Source organism: Syngnathus acus, chromosome 16 (genome assembly GCF_901709675.1).
Source record: "Syngnathus acus chromosome 16, fSynAcu1.2, whole genome shotgun sequence".
NCBI lineage: Eukaryota > Metazoa > Chordata > Actinopteri > Syngnathiformes > Syngnathidae > Syngnathus > Syngnathus acus.
Window position 1 is genome coordinate 3924018 of NC_051101.1, and position 23188 is coordinate 3947205.

Genomic DNA, 23188 nt, shown 5'->3' on the forward strand with positions numbered 1-23188 from the left:
TAACTGGAATGAAGATTGATGAAGGATAATGGAATTGGTAGTGTAGTGGTTCACTTAGTTAACAGGGTATCATTTTTCAATCCTGAACACCAATAGGTTGCGAGAAAATTCAGCTGGGATGCCTTATTGACCATTCTCAGACCCTTAATAAGTGATTGGTGGTGGAATCATGGAGGGGTCCAAAGCCAGCTGGGACAGGCGACAGTCTTTCTAGACTCTAAATGGGATAGAATACGTGTTAATGTTGGAATTGGTCGTGTTTTGGTTCATATAATTGAATCGAGGTCAGTTCTTATCTGGCTGAAGAGAGGAAAGATATAATTGTCCAAACGTTGTCACGGATGACCTCAACTTATCCTTAAGGAGATAGATCCTTAAGGAAATAGATCTCCAACTTGTGAAACTCCTTACACAAGAGTAGAAGCTGCAACATTTCACCAGCATTTTCTTCCATTTTCACCTCTGATAGGTGTTTTGTATTTTAGACTATTCGGCCTACAGAAGAAACTGACCAACTGAAGATTGAACAAGTGGGAAAGAAATGGAAGCTGAGGTGGAAATGTCAGGGGAATCCCAAGGAAATGCGAACAAGTGCAACAAGGACAAAAGGCAACAGAAAGCAGGACAAAGTGAAAACACTCAAAGAATTGTCGTGCGACAAACGGAAAGGCAAGACCCCTCTGCTTGTCTCTGTGGATCTTCTTTAATGGCGTTGCCCGAGAAAGCAAGAGCCGGCAATCTCTAACTCATTCGCCGCTGCTCCCAGGATGCATTTTAGTGGCTAAAATGGATTGAATCTCAGGTACAGGGAAGTTTTTCCTAGACGCCAAACGGATTTAGCATCTGCTGGGAGAACTCAGCAGGAAAATGCAATCTATGCTATAAAAGTTGTGATTTTTCTGCTTTTCTTGTCAGTGACATTTTCCCAGCTTGATGATCTTAAATCAAAAGTTCCATCCCTAAAAACTGAGACACCTTTTCATTAGCTGAATTAGCATCCAATCAAGTATTCCCTTGGTATCTCTCAAATCCCTCCACACAGAAAAAAAGCAAAAGCATTTGAAGATGTTAACCTTGACAAGAGGGAGCTTCAATTAAAGCGATGCCACTCAATTCTAGGATTAGAAATAAAACGCAACGCTGTTGCTTGGACTTTCCGGTTCAAGCGTAACTGGATGATCGCTGATCTCAAGAATCAGTTCTTAGAGAGTATAGATCAGTCCCCCTTGTTTTTGATTGACGCCTGCTCTGCTCTGTGCAAACTTTGTAGACAATCAAGGGCGGCAAGTCCATTCCCCCAGCATCCCAAAGAAAAAGGTCTCTTTTCCCCGACTTTGGACTTTGCGAGTTTCATTAATGTGACGGAACGGTGCTGTCAAACAGCCCCGACAGGATGACTGATGTCCTCTGTCGTCTCTAATGTGAGAAAAAGGAAATTTAAGGAAACTTTCTTCCACCTGCCTCCACACAGCTCAGCAAAAAAACAACAAAAAAAACAACAACAAAAAAAAAAAAACCCTGATGTAATCTACTAGTTTTATATTCATGCCTTCTGAAGGCGATAATAAATGTAAGAAGAAGGTTCCTCCGGGAGGATATTTCTGCTTATCTGTGCATGCAACCGACTCCATTATTGAATTAGACTTTAGATTTGTTCTTGTTGTTTTTAGATCCTTCAAACAAAAGGACATAGTTTGTTGAGAAGTTTAGAAAAACAACTCCATATTTTGTGACTACCTGATCCACGTTGTCACCGGGTAGTACGGTTCGGCTAATGTGCTACAGTTTGTTTTTTGGTTGCAGTGTCTTTATATCAAACACTTTGCCACCTTTGGTAGGTGAACCACGATATACCGAGTGAACACTCTATTTGCACTTGAAATCAAATAAAAATTGAAGAAAGAAATACAATATATATATTTCAGAGCGATGGACTGCAAAGAGTGAGCACATGGCTTGGGGGCACCATGTAATTCCGCCGAATATGTTGGAAAGACTGAAAGGGGCTAAAAGGTGCGATAAGATTTGGGCTAGTGAGTTTACTGCTGCTGAGTCAGAATGGCCTCCGAGCATTGCTGTTGTGTTTGGATCAGGTAGGAAATACAAGGTCAGGTCCGGGTCTTGGGATCGAAAACGTACAGGGGTTGGGTGAGTTCATATCTGAACTCGTTGGACGAAGCTGATTGTTTCCTTCCGGCAGAACTGTTTTGACAGGACCGCAGCGTGATTTATAGTCTCGGCATCCACCATCGGATGAAAGGAAGGCCTGCCTAGCTTGAAGCAAACATAACAAGCGCATTATAAAATGTTCCGGCGAGTGTCAAGAAGTGTTATGAGGGCTTTATAAATATTCATGCAAGTCCCCGTGTCCCCCCCCCCCCACCCCCCTCTCGTACAAGATGACCCTGGAAGTCAACAACTCAATGGAATGCTCATGTCTCGTGGGCAAAGTGATGCCTTGAACCTCTACAACCTGATTTATCGAGTTATGTTCTCAGTGATTTATGTTATCACTCGGCTATTTTTCTTTCTGGTATCCAAATAAACTTGTGACCTATCCACTGACTGTCGACCATTTCTGAATCCATTCCAGTCCCATTGAAAGATTCCAGGATTGACTGGCAACCAATTCAGACTCACTGGACACACATTTACCGATTGGTGGCGATTCCATATCGACAGCCGAGCAATCCAGACTCATTGGCAACCACTCCCCCAGATTAGGATTGATTGGCGATATACTATACTGTACATAGCTCTCTCTCGCTGTAACGCTGATAAACTCCTTCGTTTGGTTACAAGCAACCAAGATATGCGTTAATTAGTTGTCAAGAAAAATGCAGACTGTAGTGATTTACCTCTCCTGGGAGTATGCGAGAGCGAATATGTGGGAGCTCAGCTGTCACTATCGGGTTGACTGTAAACCGCCACAGATTCCCACACTGATTGCTTTGGTCATTAGTGAGGAGCAGAGAATGTGAATCATCCAGGCTGTTAGAGCAGCAAAACATATGAGATTTGTCAAGGCCTGTTATGATTTGATGCATTTTTTGCGTCCTAACCTAACAGGAATCCTCAATGGAATATTCCACTATAGAAAGTGTGGCCATCGGGTAGCCGGAGGAAAATCAATGCAGCGATTGTTGATTCTTTGGGTGCTGTGAAGTTTTTCAGAGTTGAAGGTGTGCCAGGATGAAAGTTGGCAAAGTATAAGATGAAGGATTGGAGGACATGACACTTTCTGACCAGAGTAGCTGTGATGTTTCCTGAAAATGGAACTCGGGATCCATGCTGACTTTGGCGGAATAGGAGAGGACCAACGCTGAGATAAATGCGCCCGCCTGCCGTGTCCCTTCTAACCTTGACTGGCGACCGCCCAACGTTCGCGGAATACCAAAAACATTCCGACGCTCATATCTGGAATTCAATGGTGGATCAAAATGGAGCGGTACAAGATGAAACATTTAACACTTGATTCCCGCTCTGAATGTCCGGTGACCGATTCAGATGGACTGGCGACTATTCCAAATTTACACTTGAACGATCCACATTAATTTCTGTCTTTTTATATTCAGTCAGGTTTTTAATTTGAATTTGCCGCTTCAGTTTTCACTGTGACATAGACTCTGTAGCGCCTTTGGAAAAAAAGAACAAGATTTATTTCTAATCACTTTGTGTTTTTGGAGCTGACGGAAGGCTTGAAGACAGGCTGAGAATATCAAAAGGAAAATCTGACATTGTAGTGTTCTTTGATTGCGCAACGTCGCGTCGGGACGCTGTCACACTCTTTTGTCCCCATCTGGCATCTCCCGCAGATGAGGTTCGGAGGTCGTGGTTTCATCACAGTCTATTTGTTAGTTTGTGTGATTAGGAAAATGAAAAGAGAAGTGTTACATTTTTTAACAAGTTTCCCTAAGATCATCATGAACTGGAAATGAAAGTTGATGGTTTCAAGCACAATTTCAAGTCCCCCACTGCGTTGTTAGGGTCTCCAATTTTTTTGTGATTGTGATATATATTTTTTCTGATACAATTCAGTTTCTTTTAAAGTGGAACGATTCGATTCAGTTTGATTTAATGCCATTACGATTTGTTTCAATATGGTATGACAAAGTTTGAGGGATTATGATGCATTGAGTTTATTGGCATTCTATATACTTTGTATGAATTAACTTGTTAAGGAGGCAGTGCCTTCAACAATCCATCTTGACGATTTAAGAAAATTGGTTTCGTGATAAACCGATTATCAGCCGCGCTGATTATCGTCCTCGATATTTGTAATTTTTTTCAAATACCAACTCAAATTGACACAGCCCCAGTCCAGACTGACTAGTGATCATGCCAAACTCAATGACAGCCAATCCAGATTGACTGCCACTCCACTCCAGGGTGTTGTTCATACCGGTATGTTTTAATTAAAGTGACAAACCGTGAAATATTCGCGTTGTTCTTCTCAATTAGCACATCGAAGCGTCATTCACCGGCCGCATCGATGATGACTGGCATCAGCGATTATATCATTTTCCAAGATGAGAAACTGTTCAAGAAAATCTGCTCCCATCTTGTATGAGCCAATTAAATGTTGCCTTTAATCTTGTGATTTCTTGTGAAGTTTTCAATGGCTGCAGGATGAACGTCAGCCCTACTTTCTTTCGGAATGCGGCATAATTGCACGCTTGTCCTCTGCCATGCTGATCAATAAACTATCATTCCAGTCGCCTGGAGCTCGACAAATTTAATTACATGTGCGCTCCGTCAGTCCACTGACGCCATGTGTGTGCGTGTGTGTGGCTTTGTTTTGCAGATGATGAAGTTTGCCTGGGACAACTACAAGCAGTATGCCTGGGGCAAGAATGAGCTTCGGCCTTTAACGAAGAATGGGCATATTGGCAACATGTTTGGTAAGTCAGATTTTTTTTTCTTTCCAATGGCTGAATGCCCTTTTCAAAGATTATTCCTCATTTGGTCATGTCACAGCAATTCAATGGGACTGACTGACAATACTGATCTTTAGTACCCTAAAAGCACATCATTTTGAAAATGGACTGAAGTCAACATACCAGCCTATACATAAAAAATCAATATTTTTTTTGCCTCGCTGTAAAATCACATCTGTTTCAACAATAGATCTAAGTGTCGAGGTTATGCCAATTCACAGACATACCAAAAAAAATCAGCTTCTTGCAAACATATTAAAGCGGCGAATAACCAACCCGACGGACTACTGAAAAAGTATTTATTAAAAAAAAAAAAAAAACTGGAAGAAGTGGTTATCACGTCCAGTTAAGCCATGAAAATGTTATTTTTCAAATACAGGTTGAAAAGTTGTGGTTGACCTACCCCCCTCTTGAAAATGCATCTAAAACTGAAGATACCAAACTGACACAATTTTAAAAGTGATCAAAAGTTCCCATATAGACACTAAAAACACATCAATTTGATAACAGGTCCAAACAGGCCATTTACCTAACTAAGTGTTGTTCAAAAACAGCTCTAAAAATTGAGGAATACTCTGTTCAATAGAATTTATATTTTCAAATTAGTCTAACAGTGGACCTTATTGCCCATGTCTAAAAACATTAAAAAAAAAAACAGGTCTCAAAATGGAGGTCATCACACCCATCTAAGATTATGACATCCGTTGATATATTGAAAAATATTTTTGCTGTAAACAGGATACCCACCGAAACACTGAGAAGCATCTTTTGGGAAAATATTTTTTAAACCTGCCTTAGTGGCCAGCTAGAATTTCTTGCCCAGGCACTATAAAGTTCTTTGGCTAAACGCAACCATTTGTTTTTGTCCCGAAAATCAATGAAAAAGGGTTCAAATAATTGCTCCTTAACACCAACAAAAGAGGCGAGCAGATATCGAAAGCAGCTAAATTAGCCTAATAGAACTCTTACATTCTAGCTTTGTTCGTTTAGTAGTGAATCGACTTGAGCGGTGGACATCTTATTTTGAATGTACACAGACAATAATACTTGATAGGGGGCAAAGGTTTTGCTTCTTGTCTTCTCGCTGCTAATTGCCTTTGTTGATGAGTAGAATTACGCGTCCATCCAGCATCAAATCACTTCCGTAAGCCGAAAAACAAATATTAAGAGCGGAGGTCACGACATGTACGCATCACAACACTAGAAACGTTTATTATTTTTTCCCGAAACGAGATACGAATTAGTACTGAAAGATTGATCTTTTTTAACCAGACCTATTAATTGCTTAGCCAATGCTTCTCAACACATATATTTAATCCTCATCTCAAAGTGGAGCTTATCAAATCCATCGAATCAACTAAAAAAATATTTGTTTTTGGAAATGGGTCCAAATACTGAAGGTTACCAAACTCATCAAGAAAGGTAGTCAAAGCTCCAAGCCAAAATTTTGCTTCTCATTTTCATCTGTTAATTGCCTTGATCCACAAAGTTTTAACAAGCAGTACAACACGTCCGTAAACCATCACAATACTTCTATTTTCCTGCTTCCTGTCGAGACTTTGAGAAGCGAACGACAGATCGCAGAAAGAGCATAATTTTCCCTCGCAAATGTCACATTGAAGGCGGTTTTTTTTAAATGTGTGTGTGTGTGTGTGTGTGTGTGTGTGTGTAGGATGGGGGGTTGCGCCAAGCCAGGTATGAAATTGGCTGCTGTGTTCTTAAACGTAATCCTCCAGAGTAAACACGTATGCGGGATGATTGGCTTCCACGTGGAGCGTCTGAAGGCTGTCGATACAGAGATAACGTTGGTGCCTCAAAAGAGCCAAAGACGAGATGTTCGCAGCAGCCCGTGGAGCCTCAACCTTGTCCTCTTCTCGCACGACTTCATCTCAGTTCAGTTTTATGTTGTAACGCTTCGAGCTCAATCTGGTTATCCTGCCTCGGAACAAAAGTAAGAAGACATTGACTATTTTCAATTCACTTTATCTCCGTAGTGTATTAAATATTCAGTTGTGCTTGGGGCACCTCCGAAGAGGAAAGGAGGGTTTGGTTAGCAGTGGAGCGTAGGCTCGGTTGACCCCGGTGCTAAATTTTTGAATAATTTTCGGATATTAGTATAACTCCTCAAAGAACAAATTGAAGTGAAGTTAAAACTTCCAGAACCAGACCTTGTTCCAACGATTGACAGGGCAACGAGGTCATGTTTTACGAGGATTTATTCCTGATACAGCTTTGACATTCTTTATTTTTAACTTTCATTTTGTATAAATCTTTTGCCAAAGAGGTCATGTTTTAATCTGCCTCTGCTAGAACTGATGTCTATCGTTGGGATTATCAATCCAACATTAATATTGACGCATGATGAATTTTCAGGTATTATATACTGTAGTGAATTTCAATCATGCTGAATATTAGCTTGAAGTATGGAGGCCCAAAAGGGTCTAAAACTGTCTGTTTGTATTTCTAGTTGTCAGTGTGTTCAACTCAATTGTGAAATTTAGCATTCATCGCTACGCATCTTCATCTTGTGTTTGTTTGGCATCAGGCACTGGAAGACCCAAACACGGAAAGTTCTGTTTGCATACGAAAGCAGTTTGGGGGAACATTAGCAAAAGCGGGACACTCTGCTGCTCTCGGGTGCCTTTTCTCAGTTACTAGCCTGGGAAACATTAAAGATTAAGATTAAAGTCCCAATGATCGTCACACACACACCTGGGTGTGGTGAGATTTGTCCTCTGCATTTAACCCATCCCCGTGTGATTTTAATCCATCCCCTGGGGGAGAGGGGAGCAGTGAGCAGCAGCGGTGCCGCGCTCGGGAATCAGTTGGTGATCTAACCCCCCAATTCCAACCCTTAATGCTGAGTGCCAAGCAGGGAGGCAATGGGTCCCATTTTTATAGTCTTTGGTATGACCCGGCCGGGGTTTGAACCCACAACCTTCCAGTCTCAGGGCGGACACTCTACCACTAGGCCACATCTTGACAATTAATCCCTCAAGTCAACTCTTTGCTAAAGCACGGATTTATTGTGTTTTTTTCTTCCTCGCTAAGCTACAACAATAACAACACTGATAGACTAGAGAGCCAACAACTTTGCATGGCAAATAGAGGTCAACGGTACCAGAACCTCTGACACTCACTGGCCCAGAAAACTAATTTCCACTTCACCGTCGGAGCATGCTAAAAAAAAAAAAAAAAAAAGCAAACCAGAAGCTTCTTTTTCAATTTGCAACAGGAAATAAATCACTGTGAACGTGATCCCATTGTAGCCTCGGTTTGCTGGGAAACTGAGCCTTACTTAACAGCTCTCTCTTCACTCTTCATAAACATTTTTTTTTTTTTTAGAAAATGAGGCTACATGTCTCAGACCTGTTTGAAGGTTATCATACCCATGTCTAAAAGAATCATGTGGCCTGAAGATGGTAAAACTTGCCGGAATATAACTTTGTTCACACACAAACCAGGAGTTTCATTTTCAATTTATTGCGGGAAATAAATCACATTGGACACTATCCCGATGTAACCTCGTTTTGACGGCAAACGGTATGAGCTAGCTCAGATTTTCCACTTCTTCTTCCAGCTTCCAGCACCTTCTATATACGAGCTCATTACACCTTATCTAACTCTGGGCTTCTTTCACTCTGTTGGTCCCCGGATTGTTATCCATTACACCGCAGAAGTGGCCTGTTTTGAAAATAAATTGCTCCAGAATATCCGGTCGGCACAGGCAAAGAGGTTTTTGTTGATGGTGGTTGCTTTGAATCTTTTGTCTAGGTTAAGGATTGGGTCAGTATTTCAGCCCCCCAAAAAACCCCAGAACATTGCAGTCTGCTACAGAGCAGCCACTCTGAGAGTTACTGTGCAAAATATTTATCTGATGAGAGGGTTCGGGGGGGGTGCACATGCTGCTGAGACCTGCTTCAGTACACGGAGAGATTCTCATCGGATCATTAAAGAGCAGCAGGCTATCGTTTTGCAGAAGCATCTCCTCGAATGCAAAACGTGCACGGATGAACCCGGCAGCCCCCCCCTCACCCCCAGTAGTATACCCGGTGACAGTTTAAACGTTTATTGGAGAATCCCGAGGGTTCTTCACAAAGCAGTTGATATCTGCTCTTGGATGATGGAGTGCATGGCAGTGGGTAAGGAGTTAGCCTGGGATCGTAACTGAGCTCATATGGACACACACATACTTCACAGTATTTATTCATTTTTAGTCATCTCTGGTCACTTCTAGGCTAAAGTAAAATACTGTAAAGATTTAAAAAAGCAAATACCAGCACAAGATATGAGGCAGGGCTAACCAACATGGTGCCCGTGGTGGTCCCCAAGGATCACTTGAGTAACCCACATCTTTCTTCTGAAACTACCTCAGAATCATTTTCAGAATCTACAAAGTCCAAACACCTCAACATCTTGGTCTTAATGCCTCAACATCTTGGAATGAACTTCAAAGTGTCAGTTTCACCTTGGTCTGTTTTTCGATTTGGTCTCATTTCTCCGTGACACTAATACACTGCCATTTTTTTATGACAAATGCTCCTCCTAAAAGCATTCAACTGGCAACCGCTTCCCCCAGTAATTACCTTCAGCCGTCTCCGCCACCTTCAGTGGCATAGATGGGTTTTCCCCTGCCACCCACCTTCACCTTCCTGACAATTACCTCTCAATGGGGCCTGGCTCCCGGTCCTTAAGAGGCCCACCATAACAACAGTGAGGGAGCAACGACCATCACTTACTGGCAGCTTGATAGAAAACGCCTCACAAATGGTGCCTATCACGGCAGCCTGTCGCATTACAGTCCGCTGGCAGAGCGAAAGGCTCGTTACCATATGCCCGCTCTCCATCTCCGAGCCATCCATTTTTATATCCTCCGGGCTCCCCCGTCATTGTGTGCAAGAGATCATCTGTCTCCATAGCAACCTGCATTTAGGTGACAAATAGCTATCTTGTACACGCGCACCCCACAGGGAGCTCATCCATACCCGCTTCTTAAAATTGCCCAGTTAAGTTGTCAAGCAGGAACTGCTGGCTTGGCATTTTTTATAGTATATATTAAACTCTGCACGATGATTGGAATAATGATGAACACATACCGAGCAATGATATACACCAGAGGGTGTTCAGTCTGGCCCGCGGGCAATTTGTGTCATGTAGCTAAAAGAGATAATATTTACAGCCTGCATCGGGATTTTAAACTTGTGCTTGTGTGCATGATTTAATTTTGTGACATGACTTTTAAGTTCATTCGCAACCAAGGCCTTTCCTTATAACGCCTGGAAGTGAATTTCAAAACAGGACTAGATATGGAATAAACGGTATGATAAGATACAATCGATATGATACAGTACGACAAACGGACATGATATGATCGTCTGCAAAAGGATCAGATTTAATAGGATACAATAAACACAATGCAAAGCTCTATGCTAGGTACGATAGATGTAATACGACAGGAGAAGCTACAATACAAGAGCGTACAAAAGGATATGATACCAGTGAACAGGGTATGACAGGATAATTGAAAAACCACGATACGATAGGTGGCACAACAGACGACACTTTGATAAGACGGTGGCTGCGACACAATCGTATTTGATAGGATGCATTATTATGAAACAACATAAGATGCAATACGACTGGATTTGACAGGATAAGACAAAATATACTGTAATGAGGATGATGGAATAAGACGTACGAGGACAAGGTACAATACAGGACAGAATGTGATAGTCGAGAATATGATGTTGGATATGACTCGATTGGACAGAACGGGGTACGATGGGATGGGATGGGATGTAGTAAGAAAGGATACGACACCACTGGATTGGTTTAATAAAAGCTGACTTTGCTCTATTAGCAGCCGTCCTTGTCAAACATTTGGACATCTAAATTGTGTCTCACTCCTTTAATTGGACAAATTCCAACGTGAAGCAAAAACATAGACTGAAAGAATACAAATGTGGCACCGCCTGTCGTTATCACCGCCACCATTTGTCCTCTTTCTTTCAGGGATTACAGCAAGTTCCCCTTCAGGGGAATGCAGACCCGTCATCAAGCCTCTGCAAAGGGATTATAGCCAAGATGATGAAAATCGAGTCGCTAAATGTATGACGATGCTGCAGGATTACGGGGGGGATTGTGCTCCGTTTTACCGTAACGCTTCCACGGCAGGCTGATGCTGACAAGGGTGAGGGTCAAATAGACCCGAACGATTTGACGTTGTTCCCCCGACGGCCTCAAATCCCTCTTTGCATAATCCGATCACTGATCGGTCTGCGATGACGTCGTCCAGCACGGGGGGGTGATTTGTAACGGCGGTGACGTCACCACGACCTGAGACATGGCGTTGTAATCGCTCTTTGGCAGCTCTAATCACCGACATTTCTCGCCAAACGTTTAAGCTGGTGGCGGTTTTAGCTGACTATAAATAAACTGAATTTGCTTCAGTGTAGCCGGTCACATCCGGTTACCCTCGGCCCAATCACATCTGTACATGTTTCTATTCACCACAATTTAGACTACAGTCTTGGATTCAGTTATTGTTGGTCCGGAAAAAAAAAAAACAGCGTCATCATGCTGACGTTTCCAAACGTTTACCTGTTAATATTCAGTGGATTTTCATCCATAATCTGGTCTGAGTCTCTTGGAATTGCCACTCAGTGCACAGACACCATGTACAAATGTGTTTGAGTCCTCAAGCAAAGACTTGCCCGCCTGACCTCAGCAGTCCCGCCGCGTCTCAATCGCTTTCCCTTTATCGCCTCGTGTTCTGTGTTGCCACCATTACAATTCCAAGTTCGCCGCAAAAGAAACGGGGAAGCGGCAAAGGCGATGTCACAATTAAAGGGCGAAGCTGCGTGAAATGAATTCCCTTTGTCCTGCTTGGCTTAGGGGACCTTTTGCACCTCGCTCAGCAGTCCACACTTGAAAAGCGCCGAGTCACAGTCACGGGGGGGTCGTTGGGGGTAGGACATGAGTGATCCCAACTGCCCCCCCGAACGCCCTGGAAAGGAAGGAGGGTGATGCTACAATCAAAACAAAAAGCCATCGGCAAAGTGGAAATGGCTTCATGTGATGTTGAGTTGCGCAGACAAGACATTCCTCAAGGCCATAACGCAAAATATTTTGGATTTTTTTTTTTTTTTTATGTAATTGGTTGTGAAAATAAAGGCGAATGAGGATTTAAGCTATAGCTTTCCATCTTAAGAGTTAATTCACAGTCAAGCTACTTGCTAAAATAAGTTAGCATACTCCTCCTCAAAATGGAGTCGGCAATTTTATCGAGTGAAAGCTGATAAATGATAAAGGATTGAATCGTGATGGCCCGCCATTGAATTATCATTATTATCCTAAGTCCACATGTCACATGACTTAAAAAGTTTTCTGTTACTCATAAATGTAACAAATTCTTTAATTGTGTTTTGAAATTACACCAGTAAGTGAGTGTAATTTTGTTGATTTTAGTTGATTTTAAGTTATCCTTTAGAGGCAAACTTATAGTCATAACGACTTTGCCCATTGCTCCCAAATTTAAACCATGCACAGTAGACAGATGGTCGACAATAAATCGTTGACTTTTAGTTAATACGTGTGGGCGTAACCTGGCAACAATTTTTTGATAACTTAGAAATTCACCAACGCAATGTCTGGATTTCTCTCGAACAAATGGCAGAAAAGATCCAGTAAGTCTGCCATTTTGTTTCAAATCTGACATTTTCTGCTCATTTTGGCAAAGTGTACAGTAATCAGACGGCTTGCTGCTATTTTTTAAGGCTAATCAGATCTTCCGGCTTTTACCTCCTGTCAGATTTTGTGGCGTCGGAAACATGCTGACCATCGCTACCCCGCCGTCTCACACCGCCGGAGAGTGTGTATGATCGATGCACGGGAGGCTTACGGATAGTGGGCAGGATGCGAGTGTTCGATAACACTGTGTAATCTCATCTGAGAGGCTGTCATATCAGCCATCCTGACACACTCGCCGCTCTTTTCCCCGGGCGCCAAATTAGACGATTAGATTGAGGTGCGCCGTGTACGGAACGCCAGCTCTAATCAAGTCTGGCTTGTTTTGCAATTCAGTATTAGCCTTTGATTTAGTTAATGTGTGCGAGACGCTCTTCCGTGTTTGATCGCGTATCGATCCGCAATAAAAGCTTGCCGGTCGAAGGCCCGGTTCGACGTCCGTTCGCGTCTAAGAGACGCCGATGAAGCCAAAAATGCGGGTGGAGATAAAGCACATGATGGAATGTAAAAGACTGGACTGGAAATCAGTCGTTGTAGCTTACGGCATCGTGTCACCGCTCATTTAAACGCAAAGTGGCTTGAAATCAATGACTGTGATTGAAGTAGATCTTAATTCTTTTACACAAGTCCATTTGGTTCACTTAAGTGAAGCATCAGGAGGGGTGAAAAGCCCCCTTGGAGTCGTTTAAAATGATCCTTATCTTTTGAGGGGCCTCAACATAGCCCCCAAAATCTCCAGTTGTAATATTCCTAAACTCCATTTTCAAGGTTTATTTTAAAAATGACAAAAATTGACTTCGCCCGATCTAGCCTACATCTTAAATTTCAGAAATGAAATGAATTAGCCCCTCTCTTCCAATACCTCGGAACACTATAGATCGGTTGCCATCTCTACTGATGGACACGTTGACATTTCTCATTCTCACTCGCAATTTTCCCACTGGATTTTCTTAATCCCGCTGCCGCCACCACCGCAGGCTTTTTTTTCCCACCTATCCACCGAAACGGCCAGACATGTGTCTTGAATAGCAAGCGGCTCGTCGTCGGTAACGCCGCGGTGACTCATCGACACGCTAACCCCGCTCCCATGGTGCCAGACTGCATTAGCGCTAACAAGACGCCCATAGCCCCCCACCATTGATAATTGGATGGCGGTAACCGCTGGCAACAGGATGGCGTGATGAGTGTGAAGCCAGGCATCTGCATCAATTAGCATCAGCCGCAACACCCAAAACGCTCAACTTACTGCAACTTTATCTGTTACATGATGCTCTCACTTCTCATCGGGCTAATCTCATTTGAACATTGCCAGACACTTCATTTTTTACCTTAATAGAAAAAAGCTTAATAACAGAATGAATGATTTTTCATTTTTTCTTGTCAACTCTTCTATTTTCATTGCGTGGGTGTACCTAACGTGGTGGCCTGGGGGAATCGTCGCCTCTAACACAGCCCCGGCAATGTTATCAAAGAGAACTGCGCACAATGTGTGTAGTCGTGTCTGTGTGTGCGTAAGATGGCGTCTTTTGACGACGTCGGTGATTGATGGTGTTGACGGCGGTGGTCTAATGTGTCCCCCCCGTGACAGTCGCTGACCGCTACTTGACAAGCGTGATGAATGAATACATGGCGATAGCGTGTTGATGTTGAGCCTTTTTTGAAGTGTGAAAATTGTATGACGTATGAGGTTGAATTGTATTATTCAAAATAAAACAAACCCTTTTTCACTAAAATCTGAAAAAAAAAAGTTGTAAATGTAAAACACACAGGGATCAGGGTGCAGTTTTGCGCATGTGTATTCCAGCACTTGCCAGGCGACATTTATTAGCCAGGGTCAGTAGTCCCCGGGGCTCTCCTTCCGTTTGTGCGGAAAGAAAGTAAAAGAAAAAGAAACGCGCTATCAGCTCACGTAGGCACCCCGAGAACAAACATTGATGGATTGATCTGCTCCGTCTGTCTTGGTGCGCAATCAATCTTCTTCACTTTAAGGTTGGGTTATTTTTTCCCTCGTATGGAATTTTCCACATTTCTTCTGTTGAGGCCCAAAGCGCTGAGTAAGCAAATGACCACCTGCACACTGAAAAAAGAAGTGACATGAATCACAATGACAGTGCCAATGAATCAATTAATCGGCCGCTAATCCAGCGTCAAATTAATTGGCAGCGGTTTTTCAGATTACACTGAATTGTTTTTAAAACAAATATTCAAAGTGTCATGAAGTTTTATCAGATTTTAAAAATAAAATCAAACTTATAAAATTATAAATATACATTTATTAGGAAAAACTTCGAAACTAAATTGCAACATGATTTTTAGTTACTTTAAACAAAAGTAGAAATATGTCAAGTTTTATAATTAAATACAAAAAAAAAACTAAAAAAATTATTTGGGGAAAAAAATAAAAACATTTTACAGCAGCATGCAGTGCTCAAGATAAATAAATGAAATTCTAGCATCATTCAAATGATAAAGCACCTGCTCTGACATCTTTTTCATTATTATTGAGAATCACCCATGTTACGTCGCTTTGAATCTTCCTCCCGGTGCAATGACAACTTGGTATATTTTATTCATTTGTACCCAAATACGGATGTCATAAATGTTTCTCCCGCGGCAGCGTTAGCGAGCCGCTGCGCTCGTGGTCATAAATCACGGCACGTGGCACTTAGTCACTTTGTCTGGTGTGCTCGCAGGTGGCCTGAGAGGAGCATCCATCATCGACTCGCTGGATACGCTCTACATTATGGGACTCTTGGACGAGTACAATGACGCCAAGGAGTGGGTCAGGATCAACCTGGACCTAACCTCGGTAAGACAGTCACTTTTTTTTTTTTAAATGTGTTTATGACCACTATAACATCAATGGCTTATCATTTGCTGCTTCAAACCAAGATGGCTGACATGTAAAAAAAAAACACACACAAGTTAAAAGGAAAAAAATGCTCAAATATCAGTATTTATCCTTGGAAATGTGATATTAAAAAAAACATTGTCTCTCCTGTGTATGCGGCACAGATTTTGCTCATATTTTACTCATGATGCCATCAGTGCGTTGACTGTGTATCAAACAAGCCGTCCGAGTTCCATTTTTGTCATTTCTCCGTTGATGTAACAATGCAAATCGAACACTATCGCTTTCTAAATATACACCATCGACAAAATAAAGCCGACGAGTTAATTTAGTTGGTGACATTATTAATGATCATTTGCGTTCATGTTCTCTCTTTTATGACAAAGCTGACAAGTGACGATCTCCCGCTCTCTTTCTCTCTCTCGCTGCAGAATGGCGAAGCGTCGCTCTTTGAGGTGAACATCCGCTACGTCGGCGGGCTGCTGTCGGCATACTATCTGACGGGAGAGGAGGTAAGATGAATAGATGTCTCGTGGTGTTATCCCGCTGCACTCCCACCGACCGAGACCCACTTCCTCCTTTTTTTCCCCGGTTCAAACTTTGATGGGTGAAAAGACTTTCTGGGAAGTGTGTGATAAAAAGTACAATGTGTGTGAGCATGTGTGCTGTTGCGTACGAAGATGGACTTAGCTTTTTTTTTAACATCGCTAGTTTTTTGGCAAATTCAGCATTAATGTGTTCACATTATATTGACAACTACCGTATTTTCCGCACTATAAGGCGCACTTAAAAACTTACATTTTACTCAAAAAAACACAGTGCGCCTTATAATGCAGAGCGCCTTATCAATTGATGAATTTGTTGATCCATACTGGTTGTACACAGTGCTCTGCCAATATGTTTCAGTACGTTTTAGTACGACTAGTAAATTACAAGGTCGCATCGCTTCCCAACATTACGGCAACTGTGGTCAGGGGGCGTCACCGAATAGCTGTTGTACCCGCGAGGCTATTTCATTTCAAAATAGGCTGCTCCGTTAATGTTTTGAGTAAATTTACGGATTGATATGGAAGGGAAACATAGGTAAGCAGTACCAATGTGTTAGATCAAACTTTAGTCAGTTCCGATCATTTTATAGGAGATCGTTTGAGAAACGCGATTGTTTACACTTTGCTGAGGCTCATGGGGGTCTGTGAGCTGAGGCTCATGGGAGTTTGCGGGTGGCTAATGCTATAATAATAGCTGCTATACGCACAAGGCTATTTCATGTCAAAATAGGCTGCTCTGTTAATGTTTCGAGTAAATCTACGGATCGATATGGAAGGGAAACATAGGTAAGCAGTACCAGTGTTAGATCGAATTTTAGTCAGTTCTGATCATTTTATAGGAGATTGTTTGAGAAACGCGATTGTTTACAGAGGGCTCATTGGTTATTGGCTAGTGGATGCATACCGCAACCCTAGTCAACCTCAGTTTGTTGCAGTATAGCTTCTATTTTATGCGCCTTTTAATCCGGTGCGCCCTATATATGAAATAATTCCTAAAATAAAAAATTCAATGAGGGTGCGCCTTATAATCCAGTGCGCCTTTTGGTGCGAAAAATACGGTAATATAAATTACTGAAAAATAATTTATAGATTTACAACAAAACGTGCTAAATGAATGGAGTGAGTTCTCCAAGCTCTCAGCTATAGTGTAACTACATTTACGTTAGAAACAAAACACCATAAATAGCTCCAAGATGGACAGGTCAAAAAGTTAATGGAGCCTTCCAATGTTACCATATTTACGGCTACATTATTCTGATAAAAAAAAATTGCCAATACCGTTTGCCACTTCACACCACGGAGAAGTGGGAAAAGAATGGAGTGAGGTTAGCAAGACAAACCTTCATTATCCGTGAAGATTGGTTGGAGGTCAGCAAGCATCTTCCCGCGGCAAAGACTCCACCGATCCTCGTCGCTCCCACCCTCACACCGTAGGTGGACTATTTTTAACAGCGACTACATGCTATGGCTGTGCACGAGCTAATGGGGCAAGCGCCTACAGAAAGTCTCCGGCAGCTTTAATGGAAATTGATTTGAAATGTGAACACATATGTGATATAATGGAACACGTTGGATGTAACCCATTTTCACCCGATGCTCTTTTAGTGCATACGTGTGGCTTTATACTCTGGAGTGATGGGGATGAATGACTACCCTGTATTAGTACTTAAATAGCATATTAGCTACAACATTTGTGCAAGGAACAGTCAGGTTCCGCGGGCTAGCAATGTTAGCATAAACGCTACATGTTAAAGTATCATACAAAGTTCCACAAAATGATACAGAATTACAAAGATGAATGTTTGCTCTCATAAATCAATGTATTTTTGTAACAAAAGTGTTAGCTAAAAAAGTCAGGTTCCCTTGGCTAGCAAATTTAGCATAATTCCATGGTTGCTGCTTGAATTGTGATGTGCTCATTCAGCTTGTATCGCAAGGCCACCACAATGTGGATTTTCAGAAGCTTTTGATTTAACACTAGTTTTCCTAATTTCTCAAGTCTTGTTGGGTTTTCCATCTGAAGATTTTTTCTGACTTCAATGGCATTTCAAACAAACCAATTTTCAGATCTGGTAGGTCACATGGCAGCTCACGTGTGTCGGCAGTCAATCATGCGGGCGTCCGCATGAGCTCCATGTTTTATTCATACTACATAGCAGCAAAACTGACAGCTTCATGTTTTTCTTGCCGATGGTCTGTCCGCTGATGTAAAGCCAATCTCGAGTAGTTACAGTGGCACGTTGAACAAAAAAAACCCTCATGATTGGGTCCCACAGTGTGACAGAACCAAAGGGAAGAAAAAGATTTTTCTGCCATAAGGCGGACGTCATTAAGAGCTCTGTAATGAGTCCTCGCAGTTGATTTGTTTGTCGCTCCCCCTTAAAGGCATCACACCTTTCATCCGTCTCACTGCAGGGTTCCAATTGTGGCAGACTCATTTGGGCAGTGGCCAGAGCTCACACAAAGAATGAATTCAATTCAGCAGGAGAGAAAAGAGTAGTAGAAACTCAGACGTTAAATCACCATTTTAAGCCTGGACCTGTTAGCGTATTAGCATTTTTCATCAAGATTAATTTCCAATAGTAGCACACGGACGACAAGGCATGATGGAGAATCGTTTGTGAGCAGTGCCTTCAGTTCAAAGCTGCTATTCAGCATACCAACTGTTGCCATGTTGGCAAATTGGATCAATTTACATTTCTTGTGGAAAACTCCGACTCATTATTTTATACTATCTTTCTACAGTATGACGTTACCATACCAACTACTAACATGCTAGTTTAAGCGTCAATTCACACAGCATATATTACCCGTCTCCAGGGCGTAATGTAAATGTATTACCATCTGTCTTGATACTGTACGTGTTGGGATCTTACACTGTGTTAATGTGACAAGTGTTAGCACGTTAGCATTCCACCTAGCTTACGAGGCAAACCTGCTGCGTTGTCGTGCCAAAATAATTGCAAAAGTGTTTTGGAGTCTGCGCGTGGCGAGAAACAGATGCGCTGCACCTGCACATCATTTCCATAATGTTCCTGCAATATTTGATTCTGAAGAAGCGAGCGGTCTGCATTAGCCACATAATGAATATCAATTTGCTGTGCGCGGTGAGTGGGGGTCAAGTCGCAACAAACACAAAACAATGTGATTACACAGGTGGATAAAGCCGCAAACAACGCAAACTCTCAAAAACGCGCTCAAAATAAACTCAACTAAGTGTATAAAAAAATGATGGATAGATAGATAGATATCTGATGTATGAATTCCCAATTTTATTATTTACTAAAATGGCATGTAATGTAATTAAATTTACGTATAACATTTTTAAATTGAGTTGATCAAATGCTTAATAACAGCAAAAGTAGTTATTACCAATGCAATAAAAACATGATCTTCATTAAGATGGTCATAAGATTTATCCATGACACACACATGATTGATATTGATATTAAAACCGTAATAAAATAAAACAACACTAAAATAAACAAAGTCTAATGAAGACGATTAGTGTAGAATATAGAAAGGTTTAATGAGTTGGTCATCTGTTCCTTGTTTTCTCTCAGGCTTCAATTCAAGGCTTTCATATCTTGAAAACTTATTGTCATCTCCCTCTGTCACACGCACACAAAACAAAATGAAAAGAAGTTGGCCTTGGCAGCACATAATGGACACAGCGTCTGCCGAGCCGCTTCTCATCTGGTCCAATTCTCACTCGCTCAGACGCTCATTAGCCATTTTCAAGCCTCTCGTTCTCTCTGGATGCATGTTTGTCTTTTGTCTTTCAACCTCTGCCTCTGTGCCTCCTCTCTCTTTTCTACCCCTTTTCTACTCCATTTGTCCATCTCTCTGCCTGGCAATCTATGCAGCTATCAAAATTTATCTACCGAGAGCTTATTCTTATTCCAAATACAATCACACTACGGGGAGATAATGCTTATCAATCTGCCTTTGCGCTTCCTGTACTTGAATTGCTATCTTGCTTGCTGTAAGCATTTTAACCTGTTAAAATTTGGCGTCCACGAAGAACTTCAAGGCAGCGGCATAATTAAGTGTGTATTTTACCAAGCTACCATGGCCATTAATTAAACGTGTAAATAGCAAGTTTGCTAACCCGAGCTGATCAATTGAAATAAATAATGAATGAAACCCGCTCAATTATTCAGCACGCTAGCTCGTATTAACTCAAAGTCCTTGTGGAACTGCAAAGCTAGACACAGAATCCTCATGTTAAAAACAAACACATTAGCTCAGTTCACGAGTGGCCGAGACTGCACTGATTGATTGATCGGCGGCGTCATATTCGGCGTAGCGCAATTAGCTAATGGATTTCAGTGGGAACACCAACCTTGGAGGTGACGATCAGGAAGGATGAATAGGTGTCGGGGGATGGTATTGGCCAAGAAATCGCCTCCCGTCTCTATGCTAATATAGCAATATGACTCCAAATAGTTTCCCGCAGCTAAGATGTCCTTCAATTAGAGATACCAGACGTCCTTTCCTTGATAATTCTTCGTACGTTGTGCGGTCTAATATGCAGCATCCCATGCTAAGTCACAGCTAAGCTATTGTTAGAAACAGTAGCAGATTTCAAAGAGACCGATTACATTTAAAATTGGATTAAGGGCAATAACAGATTGGCCATACTTGGAAGCCGAGTTGACCAGGTACTAGAAATATAAAGTAATTAGCAAGTAGGTACTGATTCAAAAACACAGAGCAACAATAGAGTTGTGTAATCGGCTACTTGTTACATCGGTCACTTGTTACGAAGCAGAATCTTCAAAACGCAATCATAAACCAATGAAATATGGCAAAGCAAATGCAATACAACTCAGAGTTTCCTTTTCACAATTCTCACTTGGACTTTGAAGGTCACGCGTCATCGATCAAAGCTTCCATATTATCATCATTTTTTAATTTTTTTTATCTTTTGACTTTAAAATTAGCACTTTTGTCGGCAATTCTCTCACGGCCCATTAAATAAAAGCTTTCATAGAGGAAACACTTGAGCCTTTTTTCGTGCAAGGCTTGCATCTTTTGAATGTTAAATTCAGTTTTGTAATTGTTTTAAATCGGCTCACATGAAGGTCGATGTTTCATCGAGCCATCCACTGGGAGTAGGGATGAGATTATATAAAAATGGTTATTAATTCATCGGTTCATTGATTTTACGAGTGGTTAATTTTGTAGGCTTGTTTACATTTAGTATGGCACGCAGCCCCCCAAGTCAGCCTCAAGACTAGTTTTACGTAGCAACATGACGTTTTTTGGACATTTTTATTATGAGAAGACGCCAAAAAAATGCCTAAAAAAACACACAGAACGTTGGCCGTTTTGGTATGAAGCAATCCTGTTAGGGGAATTTTGCTCAGTTTGGATCCTTCAAAGATGTCCTTGAGATTTTATCCAGTTGCTACCAACTTTGAAATAATCATATTACATTATAATAAGTTGTTAAGTTTGTGGCGGCAAAGTTTGATGACTTGCTGTAACAGAGAGCAACTTTAAAGCCATTTATCTTTCATTCTTAACTGAGAGTTTGGAGCAGCATGCACGCTTACTGGCGCACAAAATAAAATATTCGTGCACCACCACGCTGTGCTTTCTAATTGCAGCCAAAATACCCCCCGCGCCAATGTTATTTTTTCCAAGCAATTTTCAGCTTCACCGCGGCAGGTTTCTCCCCAAGACTCCAGTCACAATGGCAGCAAACTGGAATGGCGCGCTCTGATATCTTCCCGTAGAACACGGGGATCGAGATGCCTTGTGCAGGTATTTAATAGGGCGTCAAATAGCCTGTCAAGCGCACGATGTAAGCCTCCTTGTTCAACTGGAGCTTTAGTGCTCTTCCTATGCTTGCCGCTCCAAGGTTTCCTTACTCTGAAAACTTAAACCATGAAACGATCTTTGTCTCTAACATCACACATGCAGTTCGGGACCACATTTAAGTAATTCTGATGGATATCTTATTAAAATCGGAAATTTAAATTGCAGTTTTGACGTCGATTAATCTGAGCCTTACTGTTCGGTCTTGTCCACACTACTCGTGTGGACAAAAATTGCAAACGTAAATGGCTGCCTATTGCTCTGAAAGTAATATTGGACATATGGTTTCTTCATCTGATACTATTTTATTTTATATCTAGCTGAAAGCATTTCTGTCCACTTTCTGTGAGTTGACGAATTATTATGTTTGCTTAGCCAGCGTGAAGTAGGGTCGATGTCGATTTGCTTGCTAAACTCAAGCTGTTTACCTGTCAAGCCACATTTGAAAGGCTTTCCTTTCATACCTGTGGAGAAAATGCCATTTTCTCTACAAGTGTGAAGGTGAATACGATCTTGGCAAAGAGGATTTTGTGCTAACACTCCCAGAGAGTGAAGCCGTCATTTTTTATTTCTTATTTATTTTTTGGGGACATGGCCAAAAATAGGATTACGCTGCATTCTGACATTTTGAGGTGAAATTTGGGGGTGGAGTGTGATATGTGGGTTAATATACACAGAAGCTTCAAGCGCACATTCCAACTGGGTGATGCCTGTTTTAAGTTGGGTATTAACAACTGATTTTTTTATCTTTTTTACTTCTTCCTCCCCCCAAAAGGTTCATATTTGCAGGAGGGCGCTTTATCAGGGAGTGCAGCCTCAGTTTAGGTATTCCTTGACATTTTGAATACCTCACAAAAGACGTGTGAGGCCTTCATTTTAAGCGTCTGATGGGGTTATTTTTAAACTCCATGCATTAAATACTAATCAGCTGTTTGATGTGCATGCAGACTCACGTCAGCCATTTTGGGAACGTGTCTCTCTGACAAACTCGGAGGAAATTTGCCCAACGCTGGTATGCTACATTGACACGTTACGCTAATACTTTTGTCTTTTGTGAGTAGATTAGCATAGCATCATAGCATCAGACTTTGAAAATCATTCTAAGAACTCTTGGAAAGTTTGAGAAGAAAAACAATAAAGGAAAACATCCCTGAAATGGAATCAGAAGTCATGTATTTTGGTTTGGTGACTCTTGGGCAAATTAGCCCAGTAAGAATCAGATTAGCGCTAATTTATGAAATTATTTTCATCTAATGTGGGCATCAGTATGCCCGTCATTT

General features: G+C 41.6%; 1 protein-coding gene across 4 annotated transcripts in view; it reads left to right on the forward strand.

Annotated features, from left to right (window-relative positions):
- The window catches only part of LOC119135322 (mannosyl-oligosaccharide 1,2-alpha-mannosidase IA), a 67163-nt gene that overhangs the window by 29700 nt on the left and 14275 nt on the right, over nt 1-23188 (forward strand). For all 4 annotated transcript variants that reach the window (XM_037272787.1, XM_037272786.1, XM_037272788.1 and 1 more), the window contains 3 exons: nt 4805-4901; nt 15377-15492; nt 15966-16046. In XM_037272787.1, coding sequence (XP_037128682.1) covers nt 4805-4901; nt 15377-15492; nt 15966-16046 — 294 coding nt within the window. The remainder of the gene's footprint in view (nt 1-4804; nt 4902-15376; nt 15493-15965; nt 16047-23188) is intronic.